The sequence below is a fragment of the Amphiura filiformis genome, chromosome 1, assembly GCF_039555335.1.
Source record: "Amphiura filiformis chromosome 1, Afil_fr2py, whole genome shotgun sequence".
Lineage (NCBI taxonomy): Eukaryota > Metazoa > Echinodermata > Ophiuroidea > Amphilepidida > Amphiuridae > Amphiura > Amphiura filiformis.
This window is the reverse complement of record NC_092628.1, coordinates 71,873,939-71,892,688: the sequence shown is the minus strand read 5'-3', so window position 1 is coordinate 71,892,688 and position 18,750 is coordinate 71,873,939. Positions and strand designations below refer to the sequence as shown.

Here is an 18,750-nt window from a genome sequence, read left to right as displayed (position 1 = left end):
CCCAAAGCCCCCCCATACGCGCATGCACTCTTAAAAGTTATGATGATATGAATCATGTAAGATCGGCGGATAGGGTCTATCATTTCTGGAAAGTCATTTCTTCGGAAGGAGGGGGTCCCAAATATACAGGGGTGGTCATAAACTTTGGAAAAGAAAAATAGGAGGTGGGGGGGGGGTTTTGATGAACAAAATGTATAGGGAGTCACAAGATGACACAGATAGTGTGTTTATTTAAAAAGTAATAATTATGAGCCCCGAGGGTAAAATTTCAAACGGCTTGCCAAAAATCACGTGCCCCCCCTCTCACCCTGCCAAAAATCGCTTGCCCCCCCTCTCGGCCTGCCAAAAATTCTTTGCCCCCCCCCCTTGTGCATGCCAAATTTTTGGGATCTCAATTTACAAACCAGTGATGCGCAAGGAAAATTTGCATATTTAGGCCTAAGCGGTTCCGTACTGTTTTCCTTTATTTAAAAGGCGGCCCATGAATGTGTGCCGAAAAATCGCCTGCCCCCCCCCTCTGGGCTTGCCAAAAATTGCTTCCCCCCCCTTTTGGCTCGCCAAAAATTTCTTGACCCCCCAGTTCTCATAATTATTGCACAGCCCCTTAGGCCCGTAGATTTTTTAATGTCTATGCTGCGCAGGGGGTGTGGCAGCACCCCGGGCGCGAAAATATTTTTTTTGATTTTTTCTGTTTTTCAAAATCAAACACGGAATAAAGCAAAACTCACTGAAAAAATAATATTTTCTGAAAAATCAACTGATTTTACACGTATGCGTTACAAATATGATGTACGAAAAAATTAATCGCACCTCCCCCCCCAAAAAAAACCACATTTACTTCGTTTGTTTCAATAAGATGGTGTGAGAATGTTTTGGAAAAGTCGTTCAAAAGGTCCAAAAAAGTGCATTTATACTTGGTTGGTCACTTTTTACAAAAAACAAAACAAAAATCTGTTCAAAGTGTGCAAGCACAGTTTTTCTTTCGAAAACAGACAATTATGATAAAGATCCACCTTTTGGAAGGTGTGAACTGTGACTGAAAATTGAGGCTTACTACAAGCTGTGGTCATTGATTGCTTACGCGCTATTTTTAGCAATTCACGCATGGGCAAAATAAATAAAGAAGATACAATTTTGGACATCTGAAGGCACTGTTTCCGTGACAAAATTCAAGCATGCCATCCATTACAGGACCGTGTGATGTGTGTTTAGATGAACCTTCAAAGTACCGCTGTCCTATTTGTGGGATATCATAGTAAGTGACCTTGTGTCAACTCATGAACTATCATGATCATCACAACGTCAACGACATGGAATTGAATTTTAAGCTTACCTAAAAAAGGCTTTAAAAAAGCCATATTATAACATATGCTGATGAGCACGTCCTCATTATTTTTCAAAATTCTGTTTTTTACACGATTCATGGATTGTTTAATATGTACTTTAGTAAACTACAATGTAACATACTCTATAAAAATCAAGACTGTGTGCTGTAGTTTTGTCGAAATTCAAGATTTTGAATAAACCGCAGGAACCGTTGTTTTGTTATTACGATGGATGGTGATAGTCAAATGCTTAAGCCTCCAGCATACTTTCCTGCCGCTTGCCGCTACGGCAAGCGGCAGGGCGTTTCAACCAATGACAAGCCTTTATTGTGTCCGTTTGTCTGCAATGCGAGTGCGCCGCGCCGCTCAGCGGCAAGCGGCAGGGTAGTATGAAACAAGCATTGCACAAAGCACATAACACAGTACGTACATGACGTGCGGGCAGTCGTGACATAGCAAAAGAGCCGTCAGGACTCGCAAACTTCAAATAAGTGGCTCGCATTGATTGTCGACATATATGCTGGTATTAAAAAGCGCTTGATTTTCTTTGAGTTGCCTCATCTGTTTGGGCACAAGATGTAACTTTGCTACGGAAAGTGCTATGAAAAAATGGTTTTCAGTTTTGGCTTTGTTTACTCAAGGGCTTTGATTTGATATATAAAATGATGCAGTTTGATGGCAAATTTGAATTCACCTACATGTAGCATACCTATTACAGTGAAAAATGTACTTGTAATTCTATTTCTTATGAAAATGTTTATATATGGCTTTTTAAGTTCCGGGCTGAAGTAGCTGAATAATCTCACCTTTTCCACTCCCTCACGAAGGCTAGAACATTGTAATTGTTGCATTGAAAAATGCAGTTCCTCAACCTCAGGTTGGCCCAAAAACATGATGATGAAAACTTAAGCGTTTAATATCAATTGTTATAAGAAAGTGTGATACGTCAGACTTGAATGGTTCGTCTGCATATCTGCAAGTATATTTAAGTCACCTACTAGTACCCCAGTACTCTCTTACTCGCCATGGTATTTACAAATTCAATAAAGTTATCAAAATCATTGAGAAATTCAGAAATCTTGAGTTTGTTTACTGATGATAGATAGGGTCTATAGGGCGCTTGCACGAAAGGTTAAAAGGTTGATAAAAATGACCTGCATCTACTGCATTGAGAGTCAGTCAAGTGCGGTAGAGGACATCTGTGAATCTTTGGCGCGTTCTTCAAACCCATGCTTTGTAAGGAATATTAGCACTCTGTAGGTGATATTTCATTTTCACGTGCTCCAATATCGTTGTTGTGCCTCAAGGGCTAGTGACCCGTGGCGTACATGAAACCTCCATAGATCACAATAAAGAACACATTCCATTTTGGGATCTGTAAATCATCAAAAGTACGGAAGTTTGTGTCAGATCTAAACAGCGCACCCATATCACCTCCATAGGTGGAGGCTCCTCTAGGCAGGCAATGCACCCCCCACCACCAAATTTGCAAAAGTATACAAAAAGTCCAATAATTTAAGAATTTGCGAGCGTAGCAAGCCAAAATATTTGATTTTTTAAGCTTTTTTGGTCAAAAAAGGTCTAAATTTGGAGAAGAAAATTCACTTTTCACAGAATTGCCCCCCTGGAAAAAAGTCCACAAAATCAGCACCCTCCCCCACAAAAATCCTAGCTACGGGCCTGCCTCTAGGTGCGCTGAGGAAACTGTATCCGGGCAGTGTCAATTCTCTGATGCATACAGGATTTAGCCATGTCTCAACTATGGAGAAACATCCAAAGTTCCACTGCTGGTCAGTTGGTAGTCTGAATAATCAGACCCAGAACAAAATATTATTAATTTCTGACATGATCCTGTACTGGGTCTGAACTGTTTCCATATGAAATCTTGATGGCAAATTCGACAATAGAAGCACATGGTTCTACGTGACAGCTTTTTAATCCCTATTCATGTTACGCGAATCACGGTATTGTGGACCATCCTTCTGATACTCGAGTGTTTGGACAAGCGGAACGGTCTTTTGACTACCTCTCTGTTTGTAAACAAACCAGGAGGTCGAAATCGTCCTCCTCGCCGAATACGAAAGTCAGCGTAATAGTACGGCACTAGTCAGTTGGTACTATTTTATTTTGCTTGTTAGCCCCCTACGAAGAAACAATCTTGCTTTTAAAAACACATACTCTGTGAACATGGTGGTTTTGTTTCGAAATCCGAATAGAACTTAAGCATTCCACTAACATAATTTGACATAGTCAGTGGTATGTTCTGTTACTTGCTTGATTGCTCTATTCTGTTTTAAATGACTCATGGATCCTATACCAAAATTGGCTTAGAAAAAGGGGTCATTGATACCAAAAGGCTGAAAATGCGACCCATGTTTGTGGTACATCCCCGTATGATCATTCATTTATACTGAGGCCCCCGTCCGACATGTCACATAGTCTGATGAATGCAAAAATGTATTCTGCTGAGCAATTTTTATTTGTAAAATATATTTTTGCCATGAATAGCTTTTTTATATAAAAATGCTAATATTATTTTACCCCAAGACAGAGAAACAATTTAAGGAATCACATCAAACCAAAATGTTTGCCACACTCTCAGCCATTGGATACGGTCGAGGTTTATTTGCAAGCATTAATGAAATACACAATTGATTTTAATACAATGTAATATATTATAAATTACAGCTAAAGGCTTCAGCAAGGCAATCATAATATTTATGCAAAAAGCTGGTTACGACAAATACTAAAAGCAAGATACTTTAGAAGCAAAAGCAGAAAAGCTGGATTGTGAATTACCCCAAAAAGCTGGAAGTGAAGTACTTTGTAGCCAATGCAAACAAGCTGGTGTGAATTATGCCAATTGCTGAAAGCGGAAACTTTAGAAGCATTAAAAAGATGATTGTGAAATTACCTCAAATATCTGAAAGTGAGATACTTTGGAAGCAAGAGCAAAATTTATTAGCTGAAGCCTTCAGCATTATTAATTAGAAGATTTAATATTTGATGCAATTGGCTGGAGCATGGAAGAAGAATAGAGCACGAAGTGTGATGGAATTGCAACTCCGTTCGTCGATGTGAGGTCAGCGATCGTCACACTTGCAACATGTGGACGTAGATGGCAGCAGCATTTTTCTTTAATTAGCATAAGTCTCCACAGCACTACGCATATTTTTTTATGTAGCTTTTAGTACTATCGTGGTGGCAGCAGCATTTTTCTTTACTTTTCCAATATGGCGCCGCCCATAAATCAAACACGCTAACATGCACCCATTTTGTGATGACCTCTGAGCATTTCTCTGCAGGGGTAAATCGGATTCTTCATGATGCGCACATTCAGAATCGTTATTACCGTAATACAGAAATATAAAGTCAAGATTAAGCAGTAATTAAAAGTTGAAACCATCGGATGTACTGCTTATACAGGAAATGGGGATGGGGCTACTGACGTTGTTAACTTGTTTGCTAGCTTTTGTTAAGTATATATAATTCTGTTTGTTTTAATAACTAGTCATAATGTGTATGTATTCCTGTCTTCATTGCAGCTGCTCATTAAATTGCTACAAAGGACACAAAGGTAAGGGACTTTGATTTGGAGAGTTTTTTTAATTTTTTGAGAAATTCACTCTTTTATGGGTCAAACATAGCTAAAAACATGAATTTTGGAACAAAATAACGATTTTTTTGATGCAATTAAAAGGTATGTTTTGTTGAGAAAATTTAATTTGATAAATTAGTCATTTTAATCTATTAGGCCTATAATACTATAATAGTTTGAGTGGTCTAAAAGTTAGTATCACTTATCTAACGTTGCTGCTGTGCACATGTACTTTTCAGCCTGTTTTTAGAGAGAAAAAAGCTCATTTATGCATGTTGATTTTATTTTCTAAATTGACCCCTGGTAAGGGACTCGTAATATATGTTACCTGTAAAGGGACTGTGTGAAATCTCGGGGGAAGTGGACACTCTACATAGAGGGGTCTCCTTTGGGCTGTTCAATACCAGCACACTGTTACTGTACTTACTTTGTACCGGTATCTATGATGCCTACCACTTTGTACTTAGAGCTCAAAATATATGGGGCTAAGGAGATAGATTTCCCCAAATTTCACAAATTAACTTGGTGAAAAATGTTGGTCAATGGCAAAATAAATTGTAAATGTAACCATTGGACTCCTCTCATTATGAGACACCTGTAAGTGTCCATTCTCCAGTTCATCAGAAGCAAATACAGACATAACACTCCCGTATGACTGCTCTATGTCTCTATAATTTATATGAAAGATACTACATGTATATGTTTACGGAATTTGATAAACTGTAATATAAAAAATACATAATTCCGCATTTATTTATGCACATAGAACTAATAATGTAAAATGTAGAACCACAGTCAAACAAGGATGAACTTACAAAGTAAGGTCTTATACATCACTTTCACTGTTGGCAGAAACCTGTAAACCAGAAGAAAACCAAGTGTCACAGACAGCTACAACATGTGACAATGCAACAAGAAACACCAGTCACAAGGAACCTGTTGAAAAAGGTAATGAAAATAGGTTCATGTACATTATCTTTGCCACTATAGTAAGGTACCCCGGTATGTGATTAAATTACCAATTAACTGTCAGCAGATCATAGTCACTTCAAGTATACACAATCAATTATTTAACCGAAGTTATCAAAAACTGATTAGCTATTGGTATGTTTTCTTCGTTGCACTTTAATCCCCTAGCCATTTTCCAGTTGAAGGTTCCCACATTGTAGCAATAACCCAAGTTGAGTATGAAATTGTATGAATTGAGGACAATACACAAATTTATTGATCGAGATAAGAGTTTTTGAAATGATGGGCAAGACGAAATTGAGCACAATATAATTAAAACTCATAAGAGGCCAATAAATTTGTGTATTGCCCCCCCCCCCAAAAAAAAACACCATCCAATTTTATCTTTATGAATGGCCTTCCTGAGTATGCAATTGAAGCTACTGTCTAAGTGGTGGAATAGTTGGACAGCCTGGTTATTTGTACAAAGATATAGACCACTTGACATGAGACGTCAATACGTCATTGCCCGGCAGTATGCGCACGAATTATGGCAATTTCCATTGTTCTTTGCCCTGCAGTTTGCTCAGGGCAGGTGCATTTTAAATCGCCCACTACATTTCATATAGAACAAAAAAGCCATTGAACAGTGTAGCAGTTCGTTCAAGCATGATATCGGTAGACCAGTCCCTCGCCTTTGTTGATAAACAATGATGTCAAGTGGTCTATAGGATGCAAGATTCTGAAAACATAATAATGGTTGCTATTGGATTTGAAGACCAAATTTAAATCAAAAGCGTAACATGTACAGAATAATGTTTGATGGATACAAATCATGCTGCCATAAAGTCTTTCTTTTAGCAGTCAAATTAGCTCAATTGATAAAGCGTTCGACTATGGTTTGAGAGGTTGTGGGTTCGAACCCTGGTGGTGGTTTAGTACGCTCTTGTGGTAAAATTGAGATAGCGTGAAATTCCCCATGACAAGGAACTTACTGCTAATTGTCTCGTTGTTACCTGTATGAAATTCGGGGAGCTGATCCTGGTCGCGAAGGTCAATTGTGGAACATCTAGGGTGTGCGCTTTTTTTTCTAGTTTAAACATTCTCCCAAATTTTCATTGTGAATGAGCTGTTATGTGTTTGTTTTAATTCTTATCTATGTGGAATTATTGCAGAGGATGGTGAAATATCAAGTGAAGAGGAAATTGAAAAGGAGGAGTACATGGTAGATGAAGACAGAGTCCCTCTAGAAATATTACAACAATTAGGTATGTAAACCTGACAGCAGTTGGCCTCTAACTTCCCCAAATATCATTAGCCCCCACATATGTGTGGCCCGTGGGGCTTATGTTATCATCCAAATGGGTGGCTGCCTGGCTGTTTGTTTGTTTGGCTGGCTGGCTGACTGGCTGGCTGGCTGGCTGTCCGGGCTGAAGCAAATTCATTAATCCACTGTCCAACTCAAACGCAATAACCAATTAACTTGGTATGGTGATAGGATATGTTGGCCTGATGTGCTGTATAGATTTGTTATTTACACACTTTTGGAAATTGTATTTCAGCACAGATAACAGTTGTGGAGTTACAGTCAAAAATGAGGGAAACCCAATATTTGATCAATAAATCAATAACTACTTGCCTTGAGTTGCTGAATTTTCAGTGCAGTAGTTGTAGTCCTTGCCCCTATAATATACATATCTTACTTGTAACCAATGTGCTATAATTTTTGAGAAAAATGCATGAATGCTTAAAATGGATGTTACTCTATGTTATGCGTAAAGGCTCACTTGGAACATTAAGCCCATAAAATAAATTGGGAAGTTCCAACCGAAATACTGACATTAAAGTGAAGAGTATATTCAAAAAGGGTTTCAAATAATATATTCCCTCCCCCAATGATTGAGAACAAACAAATTATTCATGAACTTTAAAGGGTTCAAATTAGTTCAAAATACAGCAACTCCTTGAATGCCCGGGTGCATGGATATTTTTAAAGACTATGCCCATAATCTTGAATGCTCTGGTGGGTGCATGCTTTGATTATTTTACTCACCAAATAAATAGTGCAAACAAAAATGAATATTGTGTAATAATAAAGAAATGAACAAGTTAACGGGAATACCCAGTGAAACCACAATTAATCACTAAATTGGGTTTTTGACCTGTATTTTGGGTTGCATGGTTTTATGATCATATGTTTTGTTATTGATATAATGTGAACAGTGTTGGACAATAATGACTATTGTATTAATAATATTTCCTCATATAATACTATTATATGAGGAAATAGAAATATGATGGGTATTTCCCCATGAATCACTGCTACTACTGCCATTCACAATTGAATGTGGTTGGTGGACCGTGAAAGTTAGTTTTGCCTCTAACCAACTTTGTTTGTTGTCTGCATTCAGCTTGTCTATAAGGCTGAATTAACACTTCAGTCGCACTAAAGAGGCAATTCAATATTTGATTAATGAACTTGATCATTTCTTTTTTGCTTCAGAAAGAATAATTCATTTTATTGGTCATTGTAAACCACTAAGTTGTTGGTGATGGGAGTTTAATCTGGATTGCTGACATCTGGATCAAATTTGGGTTGATATGGTTTGGTGTTGCCTGTGAAAGTTTACCATGGGTTAATACAATTTGATCTGGATGAATCTGAACCAATGTAGATTCAGAGATTTGTGTGATCACATGACTATTCAAATAATTAGTACTAACAAGAATGACTATTGTGCAATATACGGAAATAAAAAATTTAATGGGAATACCCAGTTAGTAAAGGGCAAGCAGCTTGAGAAGTTTTCTAGACTTTTCTGCCACAGGCGTAAAATCACATTTTGCCTAACAAACCATCATCATATGCGCATACAACTTTGAAGTGACAGGCACTTAAAAGGATGTGTGAAGACTTTCCTACTGAGTCCAGGATTAAAAACAAAAGTAGACATTATTACATCAACTGCATTATTGGAGTTTAACAAAGCAAGTGGAGAAAACCAAAGCTGAATAGTTGTGCCTCTGATGACATTGTACAAATCAACCTAAGCTGGATGAGCAGGCTACAGTGTACTGGATGCATGCCACTGTACATTCGCATTTTGAAGGAGGAGATATTTTCATTGATATTATACAATTCAATGTAAATTCAGAATCATCTTAGGAAGTATTTGACTCAAAACTGCCTCAAACTAATAAACTACTTTAGAGAGCATGACATGCTACTGATGACAACCCTGCAACAGCATTTGTAGTCTCAACAGGGACTGTTCATCTGTCACATATATTGCAGCATATTCAGAAGGCACATCTGGTATCTTCTGGGACTTTGCACTGGTTGTGTGAAATCCATCAATTGTATCGCTTGTTAACCAGAGCACCTGAAAACTTATGCCACACTACTGATCCTTCCCATCAAGTGTCATCAAAGACTAACGGATGGTCATTGCTTAATACAGGCTCCCACTTTCAACACTATAATTATTATCTGACTGTTGGGACACTGTCCAGTTGGAAATAACATCAAAGAGTAATACCACCAAAATACTTGACCCACAAGAGATTGCACTATGTAAATTTTTACTTAATAATGAAGCAGGAGCAACATTACACATGTACTGAATACTGATGCCAGTTCCATAGACCAGCTCCAATGATGGCGCTTTTCAAATCATATCAGTACCTTCTTTTGGCTACACTTTTGGTGATCTATATAGAATTAGCAGCATCAGAAGTGAATGAAACCATGGATCCGTTTCACTCTAGAATCTATGCTGAGACCAACGACACTGTCCAATGTCATCAACACTTCATTCTCCAAGAGAATAATTCCATGACCATTCAGACATATGGAAATGAGACTTGTGACTTCCGTGTGTCATCTTCTAATGACCAAGGAATAACCCTGAATGTTCTTCATTTGTCCTTGTGGTCTATTTATGACTACTTTACTCTGCAAGAATCTGGAGAAGAATGCATCAATAGATCTTATGGCTGGATTGGATCTCTGGTGGGTGAATCATGTGCGTTAGTTCTTAATTGCAGTGCCATCCATGTTAACATGAGAGCTTCATCTATATTGGAAATACAGCAGAGTAGCAAGATATCATCAACAGAAGACATCAAATGGCTTGATTCAGATCATCTACATACCAAAGAGAACATTCAGTTCCGCCCAAACCCATGCGAAAATGTTCACATCTTCGATGAGATTGATCATATCTCATATGATGAAATTCCCTACGCGAGACTACAGGAGTTTAACCCATCTCTTCAGATAACTTTAGTAGGTGATCCAGACTTCAAATCAGAAGAATTGGCTGGATTTGTCCTTGGACTTCCAGATAATGTATCTGTGGCTGCATTCCCGCAATGTCCTGTCGACTGCTTCTGTTACGTGAGCTTCCAAGTGTTTCATATGGACTGTCCTGGTGCACCTGCTGTAAAGAAAACATTATTGGTATATGAACCTCCTGGTTTAGTTCCTGAACAATCAACAGTAATTGATCTCTCTAACAGACATCTTACGCGCATGGAATCCAACAGCTTCTTCAATCTCACGGATACTATTATTGTATTGCTGAGTCAGAATCACATAAGTAGCATTGGAAGAAATGATTTTGCAGGATTAGAGAATATTCATACTTTGGACTTGTCAATCAACCACATCTCAAGTATAGAAGCTGGTTCTTTCTCATATCTGTATACACTGAAACGTTTACTGTTAAATGTAAATAAGTTAACCTATATATCACATAGTTGGTTAGATGGTTTAGTTAACGTACAAGTACTGTATGTAGGTGGAAATAACATAACTGATATAGAATCAGATTTATTTCATGAAATGGAAAGTTTGAAAGTCTTAACATTACCCAATTGCAGCTTATCCCAAGTGACCCTTACTAACAAATTGCTTTTGTTGGATCTTTCATCAAATACCTTACAACGTTTTCCCGATGATCTGTCCACGAATATGACCCATTTATCATTAAATAACAATCGGCTTTCCTTCCTGAACCAAACGGTATTTGATGATAGATCCAGCTTGATATCACTAGTGTTATCACAAAATAACATATCTTTCATACCAAATGATACCTTTATTCATCTTCATGATTTAAAACGCTTAAACCTGTATTCCAATAGATTGATAGAAATTGAAAATGGTTTCTTGAATGGGTTAAGTGATCTGGTATCATTGGATTTGCAAGCCAATTCTCTTGAATCATTACCATCTGGGGTATTCAAAGAGCTTCGTCAGTTGAAGGAGCTTTATTTGTATGGCAACAAACTCAATATGATTGACCCAGATGTTTTCAATGGTCTGACGAGTCTGGAGGTGTTAAATTTGGGTTATAATTCCATTGAATCATTACCATCAGGTACATTCAGAGATCTTCGTCAATTGAAAGAGTTGTATCTGTATGCCAACAAACTCAATGTGATACAAAGTGACTTTTTCAATAGTTTGGCAAAGCTAGAGATATTAGGTCTGCATGAAAATGGCATTGAATCATTACCATCAGGTGTATTCAGAGATCTTAATCAATTGCAAGAGTTGTATCTGTATGCTAACGAACTCGGTGTGATACAAAGTGACCTTTTCGATAGTTTGACGAAGCTACAGAAATTAGATCTTGCTAACAACACCATTGAATCATTACCATCGGGTGTATTCAAATTGAGTTCTTTATCATATCTAAGTTTGGACAATAACATGCTCAAAACATTACCTGCTGCTCTATTCAAAACCCTCATAAGCTTAGCAGAGCTCCGACTCGATGGCAACAGATTGTCTGAAATGCCAAAAGATATTTTCCACCAATTCACAGGAATGCCATTACAGCTTTTAACAATCCGATCAAACAAAATTGCCAAACTATATCCCTATCAATTTTCAAACTTGACTTATTTGACAGTTCTGGACCTTACGGATAATCACTTGAAACAAATTCACAGTAAATCACTGTATGGTTTAACCAAACTGAAATATCTAAACCTTAAGAAAAATAGTCTGACTAAGATAACTAAAACCTCCTTCACAGGTTTGGCTCTCCAAAATGATAGCTATATTGCTGTAGATGACCCAGCTACATGTTGTTTTGCTGAACCATTATATTGGTCACAATGTATCCCACAAAATAAGCCATCTCCTTACCTGACATGTAAGCAGCTTCTTCCCACCACTGTAGTAAAATGTGTTGCATGGATTTTTGGCTTTTGTGCTTTGTTTGCAAACATTGTAGTGTTCATTTGGGGATGCCAAAAGATGAAACCTAAATCAGCAGATGAAAAGCAAGTGAACCAACTCATTTTTATCACCAACTTAGCTCTAGCAGATTTACTTATGGGTGTGTATTTGTTAGTTGTTGCATCTGCTGATCAGTACTATAATGAGTATTTTCCTTCATATGCTAAACATTGGAGAACACATGTGCTTTGTAAATTAGCAGGATTTCTATCAGTCTTATCAAGTGAAGCTTCCTTCTTTTCTAACCCTCATAGTTGTAGAAAGACTTTGGGCATTTCGAAAAATCTTTGCAACACCTAAGTTATTTAGTCAAAAGACACAGATAATACTGTCAACATTTACTTGGGTTATTGCTCTTGCATTAAGTATTGTAAATACGATCATCAATGATGACCAAAATCAATTGCCTGACGTATGTATTGGGTTACCACTGGCTAGAAGAAATGTATATTCAAATAATTATATAAACTTAACAATACCGTATGACTCCGACAGACCAGATGATTATTTTCAGCTACAAACATTTACAGAAATAGGTTCCAAACTAGGAAACTATTTCTCAATTGCACTCTTCCTTGGCTTTAACTTGTTGCTATGCTTGATCATTACAATGTTTTACATACTCTTATTCATATCAATTGGTAAGTCAGGATTCACCTTGCTGAAAACTGCTTTGAAAATGGCCGTAAAGATGTGGGTCCTCGTGTTGACTGTCCTTACATGCTGGGTTCCCATTGCCGTTTTAGGTATTTTAGCACAGATTGGAGTAATGGAGCTTCCCTCTGATAGGTTTCCATGGATTATAACATTTGTTTTGCCAATCAATGCAGTACTCAATCCATTTCTGTATGCTACTGTAGATCGTGTGTCAAATCATTTTGTAGATCGTTTTCGACCAAACTGTTACAACGAAATGGAAACAATGCTGTAGATCGTTTTATTTAAAACAAGAAGACAATGTTAGAATTTGTTAATAAAATAATTAAAACCATAATGTCAAAGTTATTTGAACACATTTTAGAAACAATCTAATTTTGGAGTTTGGACGTCCCAATGTGATAAGGCCATGACAATACAGAAACACTTTGACAGACAGCAAAGATACAATAAACATTGTGCAATGTACTTGACATAAGGAAGTAAATAGGTGTAAAAAGGGATTCCCATGAAATAGAGCCATAGCGTTTTCAGTCAGTCTCTAGGTTACACTTCATTAACCCATCTATAGGTGCGGTGATCATTGAATGAAATCTTAGTAATATCAAAATTAAATATCTATAAGCTGGTGGCTATATTCAACCACTAAACAAAACCAAATTCACACAATGACAATTTTAAACTGAGTGAAATAATCAAAGCATTCCCAGGTCATGTCACTGGGCTTAAAGTGAAATTCATTCTGAACTATGAAATTCATTCTGTAATAACTAACCCTACAAAACATATTGACTGCTTGGAGTGAAAGTCACCTGCATGTGGTGCTTGGTGTACAAACAGGTTAACTGGTAAGGTTAAACCCTCTTGTGGTCCAGGCAGCTTATGCAGTTCGAAAATCCCCTTTTTATGCTCGAAGCAGTAGATATGTGAAAAACTATGGTAAATTAATTCACATGCGATGTGTTTCATTACAATTCTGAGTTACAGTGTAAAATGTGCATGAAGGTCGTATTCATAGGTACCTCAAGTTGGTGCTACATGTATCTCATTTTGATAGCACTAGTCAAACACCTTTTACACTAATCAATAATCCCATTGTTGAAGAAGATAATAAGCTTCTACCTATGTCTATAGAATTCTTAAAACATGTGAAATGTATGCTTGGGAATGTAAAACATACTTCTTGTTATCAGGAACTTCATGTTAAGAGGGTTTTTGTTAACGAGTTGCCACTGTATAACCAACAATTAACAATGAGAGGACAATCCTGAACCTAGTTGACTTGGGGATGATTTGATATGACCGCCAATTATGACCGTTTGATATTTATTACCAGCAATGTGGGAAAAGAGACACATGTAGAACTGAAAAAGGTACCATTTTGTTGAAGGAGCAAAGTTCAACAAACCATAACCTGTTTCTGGATATCGTTTAGAGTCAAATGATATACCATTTTAAAGCTTATAATGATATATATTTTCTAAACACAAAATAAAACAAAATTGACCCAAACAAAGGGTTTATCTCAAAGCGTGTGTGCATTTGTAAAATCATACAATTTGAAAAAAAAAAAGAAATGCAGAAAAAAATTTTATTTAAAAAAAAATAAATTTTTAATAGTTTTCAGAAAAATTAGGCAAAAATCAGATTTTTTTTTCTCAAAATACCATAAAAATACCAAGTCGGGAATAAAAAAAAAAAATCTCATTTCGCATTTGTTTTCAAACCACTCGTGAGCTTTGAGACAAACCTTTTTTTTGGCCTAATAACTTTCAAATTATGCTTTAAGAAATAGTTTCATCTGGTCTTAAAAGGTGAAATGTTTATGTTGCTTGTGAGCATATTTTTGTATGTATATAATAATTAATATGAATATGACACATGATCTAGAGCAGGGGTGTAAACACCCCCTATAAACACCCCCTTTGGCTTAGAAGGGAGATGCGAGGGGAGGGGAGAGGCAGATTTCTAATGAACAAAATGTGACTTCTTATTGTTAGTTATGGTCTTATTCCTTTCTAGAAGAGAGAAAAATATAACACCATGCCATTTTTTTTTGTATTTTGATTTGCTAAAACTTCAAAGCTTCCAAGCATTGCCCCTCAACCCCACTGTAATATGTAGGAAGTTTTCATTTTAAATCTAAGTTATGATCAATGTTGAGAAAATGTGTACATATGTGCTATGTTGAATAAACAAAATACACCTTTGAAGTATAGTAACAGATGCTTATCTATATTGTGTAACATTATTTGTCCACATTCCACTCTTCCTGAACATAGTTCAGACCAGACAAGACGCATTCATCTGTACATTTATCAGGATATGAGACCCAATCTGGTCTAAAATAGATTCTTTGAGCCTGGTAGGGTCAAACAGTGTCACATACCGTAAAACCCCGCATACAAGCATATATAGTGTTTTTTTATAAAAGCTTAATTAATTCGAAGCAAGCGTTAATATACCAATACAATTGATCGGTCTTAAAATAATACTTGTTTGTATATGCTTGGATCCGTAATTTATTTGCTCAAACGCCATAATGGCGACTGGATTAATGTAGCTTTCATCATTCATTTCATTTCATTCGGCTGCGAAGCAGGCGACTACAAAGTTTCTCCATGTACTACGATCTGAAGCCAAAGTGGCAATGGTATCTGGCAGTAGAAAGTTGTCGAAATCCCCAACAGTTTTTTGCACATAAGACAAGTAGGATGTTCTTTGCCTTCCAGGTCTTCTTTTACCATGTAATGGGGTGTAGAGAGCATATCTTCTGCATGGTTCATCTTCCTGCATCCTCAGGATATGTCCCAGGAATCTTAGTTGTCGTGATCTGACAGAGTTGATAAGAGGCACAGTGTTGGTGATAGTATAGACCCTTTCATTACTAACATGGTCAGTGCGCTTGATGTTCAGCATTATCCTGTAACATGATGTACCAAAAGCGTTGATCTTATTTTCCATGTCAGTAGATATCACCCAGGACTCGCAGCCATAGAGCAATACTGTAACACAAGTGGTGTGAAACAGTTTGACTGTTGTTGCAACAGTGATTGTTGGACTTCTCCACAGGTGCTCCAGTTTCCAAAATGCATACCAAGCAAGCGCCTTCCGTCGGGAGAGGTCACTGGTGTTAGAGCCCATCATGGAACCAAGATATTTGAAATCAGTGACATACTTGATGGGTTCTCCGTATACTTGGAGTGGTGGCTGAGGATTGCAGTTGATGGTCATGTACTCAGTCTTGGGAACACTGATGACGAGACCCAGGCTTTCTGCTGCAGCCGCTGTTCTGGTCAGCTGTGCCTGTGCCCGCGGGATGGAAGATTCAAGTAAGGCAATATCATCAGCGAAATCCAAGTCGTTCAAAACCTTGGCAGGATAACGCCTGGAGCGACGCGGGTGTGTTTCAACACCACTGTTAGTCCCCTCGGTAGCCATCGTCATCAAATAGTCGATGAGAACAATGAATAGGAATGGGTCTAGAACATCCCCCTGCAATACTCCAGTAGTCACCATGAAGGGATCCGAGATGTTGCCATCTACCAATACGGCACTTTGCGAATTTGTATACAGTACACGTATTGCCCTTACGATGCTCTCTGGGATACCATAGTGCCGCAAAACAGAAAACATCATCTTTCTGTTGATTGAATCAAAGGCTTTCTTGAAGTCAATGAATGTTATAGTTAGTGGAAGTTGGTAACTATGGAAAGCCTCCATGATTCTACGGAGGATATGCATTTGCTGTGCACAGCTTCTGCCTGGTCTAAATCCGGCCTGGTTACTTCTTATTACAGGATCAACATGGTCCCTAATTCTATTCAGTAGGATCCTATTATACACCTTAGCTGCAACTGACATCAGTGTGATTCCTCTATAGTTGTTCATGAGGCTGAGGTCTCCTTTCTTTGGAAGGGGAACAATAACATTGGTAATCCACTGTTCCGGTGGCGTAAGCTTATATACTTGTAGACAGGGTTTTACGGTATGTGACACAATCTGATCAAATCAAGGATGCTTTGAAACACTTCAGAACACTCTGGAACACCTGGGAACAGCCCAGAATACTTCTGAACAACCCAGAACACCCAGGTATACCTTGGAACAACCCAGTACATTTTGGAACACCCCAAAACACTTTGGAACTCCCTGGAATCCTTTGAAATTCTTCTCCAGTTTTGAAAAGGGTACAGAGGGGTGGGGGCAATTTATTTTTCAAATTTGCATGATTGGTAACCTTCTTGGAACTACAGATGAGAAGGGCATATTGGTTTGACTCTCTGATCCGAACAGAAACTCAAAGCCTATTTAACTGACCTGACCTGGACTGACCCAATCAAATTTGTCCCCAACCTGGTGGTGTCCAGTCTTTTCAATCCTGAGATCCTGACACTTCCCAGACTGGAGCAGCATCAAGACCATCTTGGCAAGTTGATTTGGTGCGGGATGAGAATGTGGTACATGTAGTCATACTCATAATCATGCATGCCCGTGTGCATGCAGGCCATGGATGTAACTTTGAACTGAGACAAAAGTACGTACCTAAATTTTTGTCTCGGACTTTGAAATTCAATCTTTTGAGTGTTTGATGCCAATTGAATATTTAAATATCATTGTTTTATTCTATGATTTATAACTAAGCACTGAAATAACCTCACCCATAACTTGACTCCCTGATCCGAACCAGAGCTAAATAGCCTCCCTGGCCTAGTCCAGTTCGGTATGAGCCAGGCCTTTACTTGGGAACATGGTCTGCCAATAAGTGGATAACAAAAAGGCGATAAGTCCACCAGAATTGTCTTCAATCCACTAGTAGTGTAGACAAAGCTGGAAATTATTAACCCTAACAGTAAATGCTACAAGGATGACCACTGCGCATCCATGCATCCCATGTGATGCAATGACACCATCTAAGTCCTATATATGTGCGGAATCACTGGCCAGGCCACCAAAACCCCCATGGATACCAATTGGTGAGTGTGTGCTTAGCACCAGAGGGGTCTAAGGTTTGAAGTAACCGGGGATACCAAGTGACTTCTTTGTTCATCTTCTCTCTTTTTTGTTTCTTCTTTAACTTTGGATAGCAAAAACCATGGGCAGTGTTTGGATTCATATGTTAATTGAGGATGCTTGTTCTAAAAGGGGTTAAGTCACAAATCATGAAAATGGAGTTAGTAAAATAATGGATATAACCACCCCCTTGCATTAAAACCACATGAACATAACAAGCTTCTTTGCCATTTTTCTCAAAATACACTCAATGTGACTTGACCCCCTTTTAGAACTAACATCAATTGAATGTAAACTTTTAAAATATAAAGATTTGATACATTGAAAAATGCAAATCACAATATATCTTATCATTTTTGCAGGCAAATCAGAAGAATTGAAAAGTTTGCTACACAACCCCCATCTACGACAGGTGCTGTCCCATTTGGACCAAACTGATAATAAGGAAAAGGCCATAGCTGATGCAATGCAGGAGCCTCTTTTTACTGAATTTGCAGATCAGTGCCTAAAGATAGCGAGGAAAGAACTTGAAGAATGATTCATTTTCTCCAACTTTGTAATATATGACCATAAAAGGCCAAGTTGTCGGCTGCATGTAAGTACATGGAGGTTGAAATTGCAATCATTTGAAAAGTGATATATAAACTTGACCAAATGCTTCATCAAAGATTGTGAAAACTTGTGGATATTTTCCTTGGTGTCAACTGTCAAAACTCTTGATTGAGTTCCACTAGATGCATTCAAGTGGGTCATTGCATTTTGTACTAAATGCTTTGCATCTGATGAAAACTAATAAACCTATTTATAGTATGTGTGAAGTAGCAAAGCAGAAAACTGAAAGCAAGGATGATTTTGTAGCCTGAAAACTGAAAGAGAAGACGATTATGTAGCATGGCTTTGCTAATTCCAGCCTGATTGGAGGTAGCCGAGCTAAAACGCCATCAACAGCTGGAAGG

The 18,750-nt window shown here is 37.8% G+C and overlaps 2 protein-coding genes across 2 annotated transcripts; both read left to right on the top strand.

The window, feature by feature from the left end:
- Positions 1 to 1,092: 1,092 nt before the first annotated feature.
- Positions 1,093 to 18,332, top strand: LOC140162755 (zinc finger HIT domain-containing protein 3-like). The gene is made up of 5 exons (XM_072186050.1): positions 1,093 to 1,255; positions 4,871 to 4,902; positions 5,776 to 5,871; positions 7,047 to 7,139; positions 18,157 to 18,332. Exons 1-5 carry the CDS (start codon positions 1,176 to 1,178, stop codon positions 18,330 to 18,332), a joined length of 477 nt encoding a protein of 158 aa, XP_072042151.1. The 5' UTR covers positions 1,093 to 1,175.
- On the top strand, positions 8,653 to 13,635 carry LOC140152701 (uncharacterized). Its single transcript, XM_072175164.1, has one exon. The coding sequence runs from the start codon at positions 9,527 to 9,529 to the stop codon at positions 12,422 to 12,424; it is 2,898 nt and encodes a 965-aa protein (XP_072031265.1). The 5' UTR covers positions 8,653 to 9,526; the 3' UTR covers positions 12,425 to 13,635.
- Positions 18,333 to 18,750: the final 418 nt, after the last annotated feature.

Bases quoted from the DNA above. Each gene is read 5' to 3' on its own strand.
- LOC140162755 (XM_072186050.1), top strand. From the start codon at position 1,176: ATGCCATCCATTACAGGACCGTGTGATGTGTGTTTAGATGAACCTTCA. The intron at 4,903-5,775 runs GTAAGGGACTTT...CACTGTTGGCAG, and splicing joins TTGCTACAAAGGACACAAAG to AAACCTGTAAACCAGAAGAA. The intron at 7,140-18,156 runs GTATGTAAACCT...TCATTTTTGCAG, and splicing joins AGAAATATTACAACAATTAG to GCAAATCAGAAGAATTGAAA.
- LOC140152701 (XM_072175164.1), top strand. From the start codon at position 9,527: ATGATGGCGCTTTTCAAATCATATCAGTACCTTCTTTTGGCTACACTT.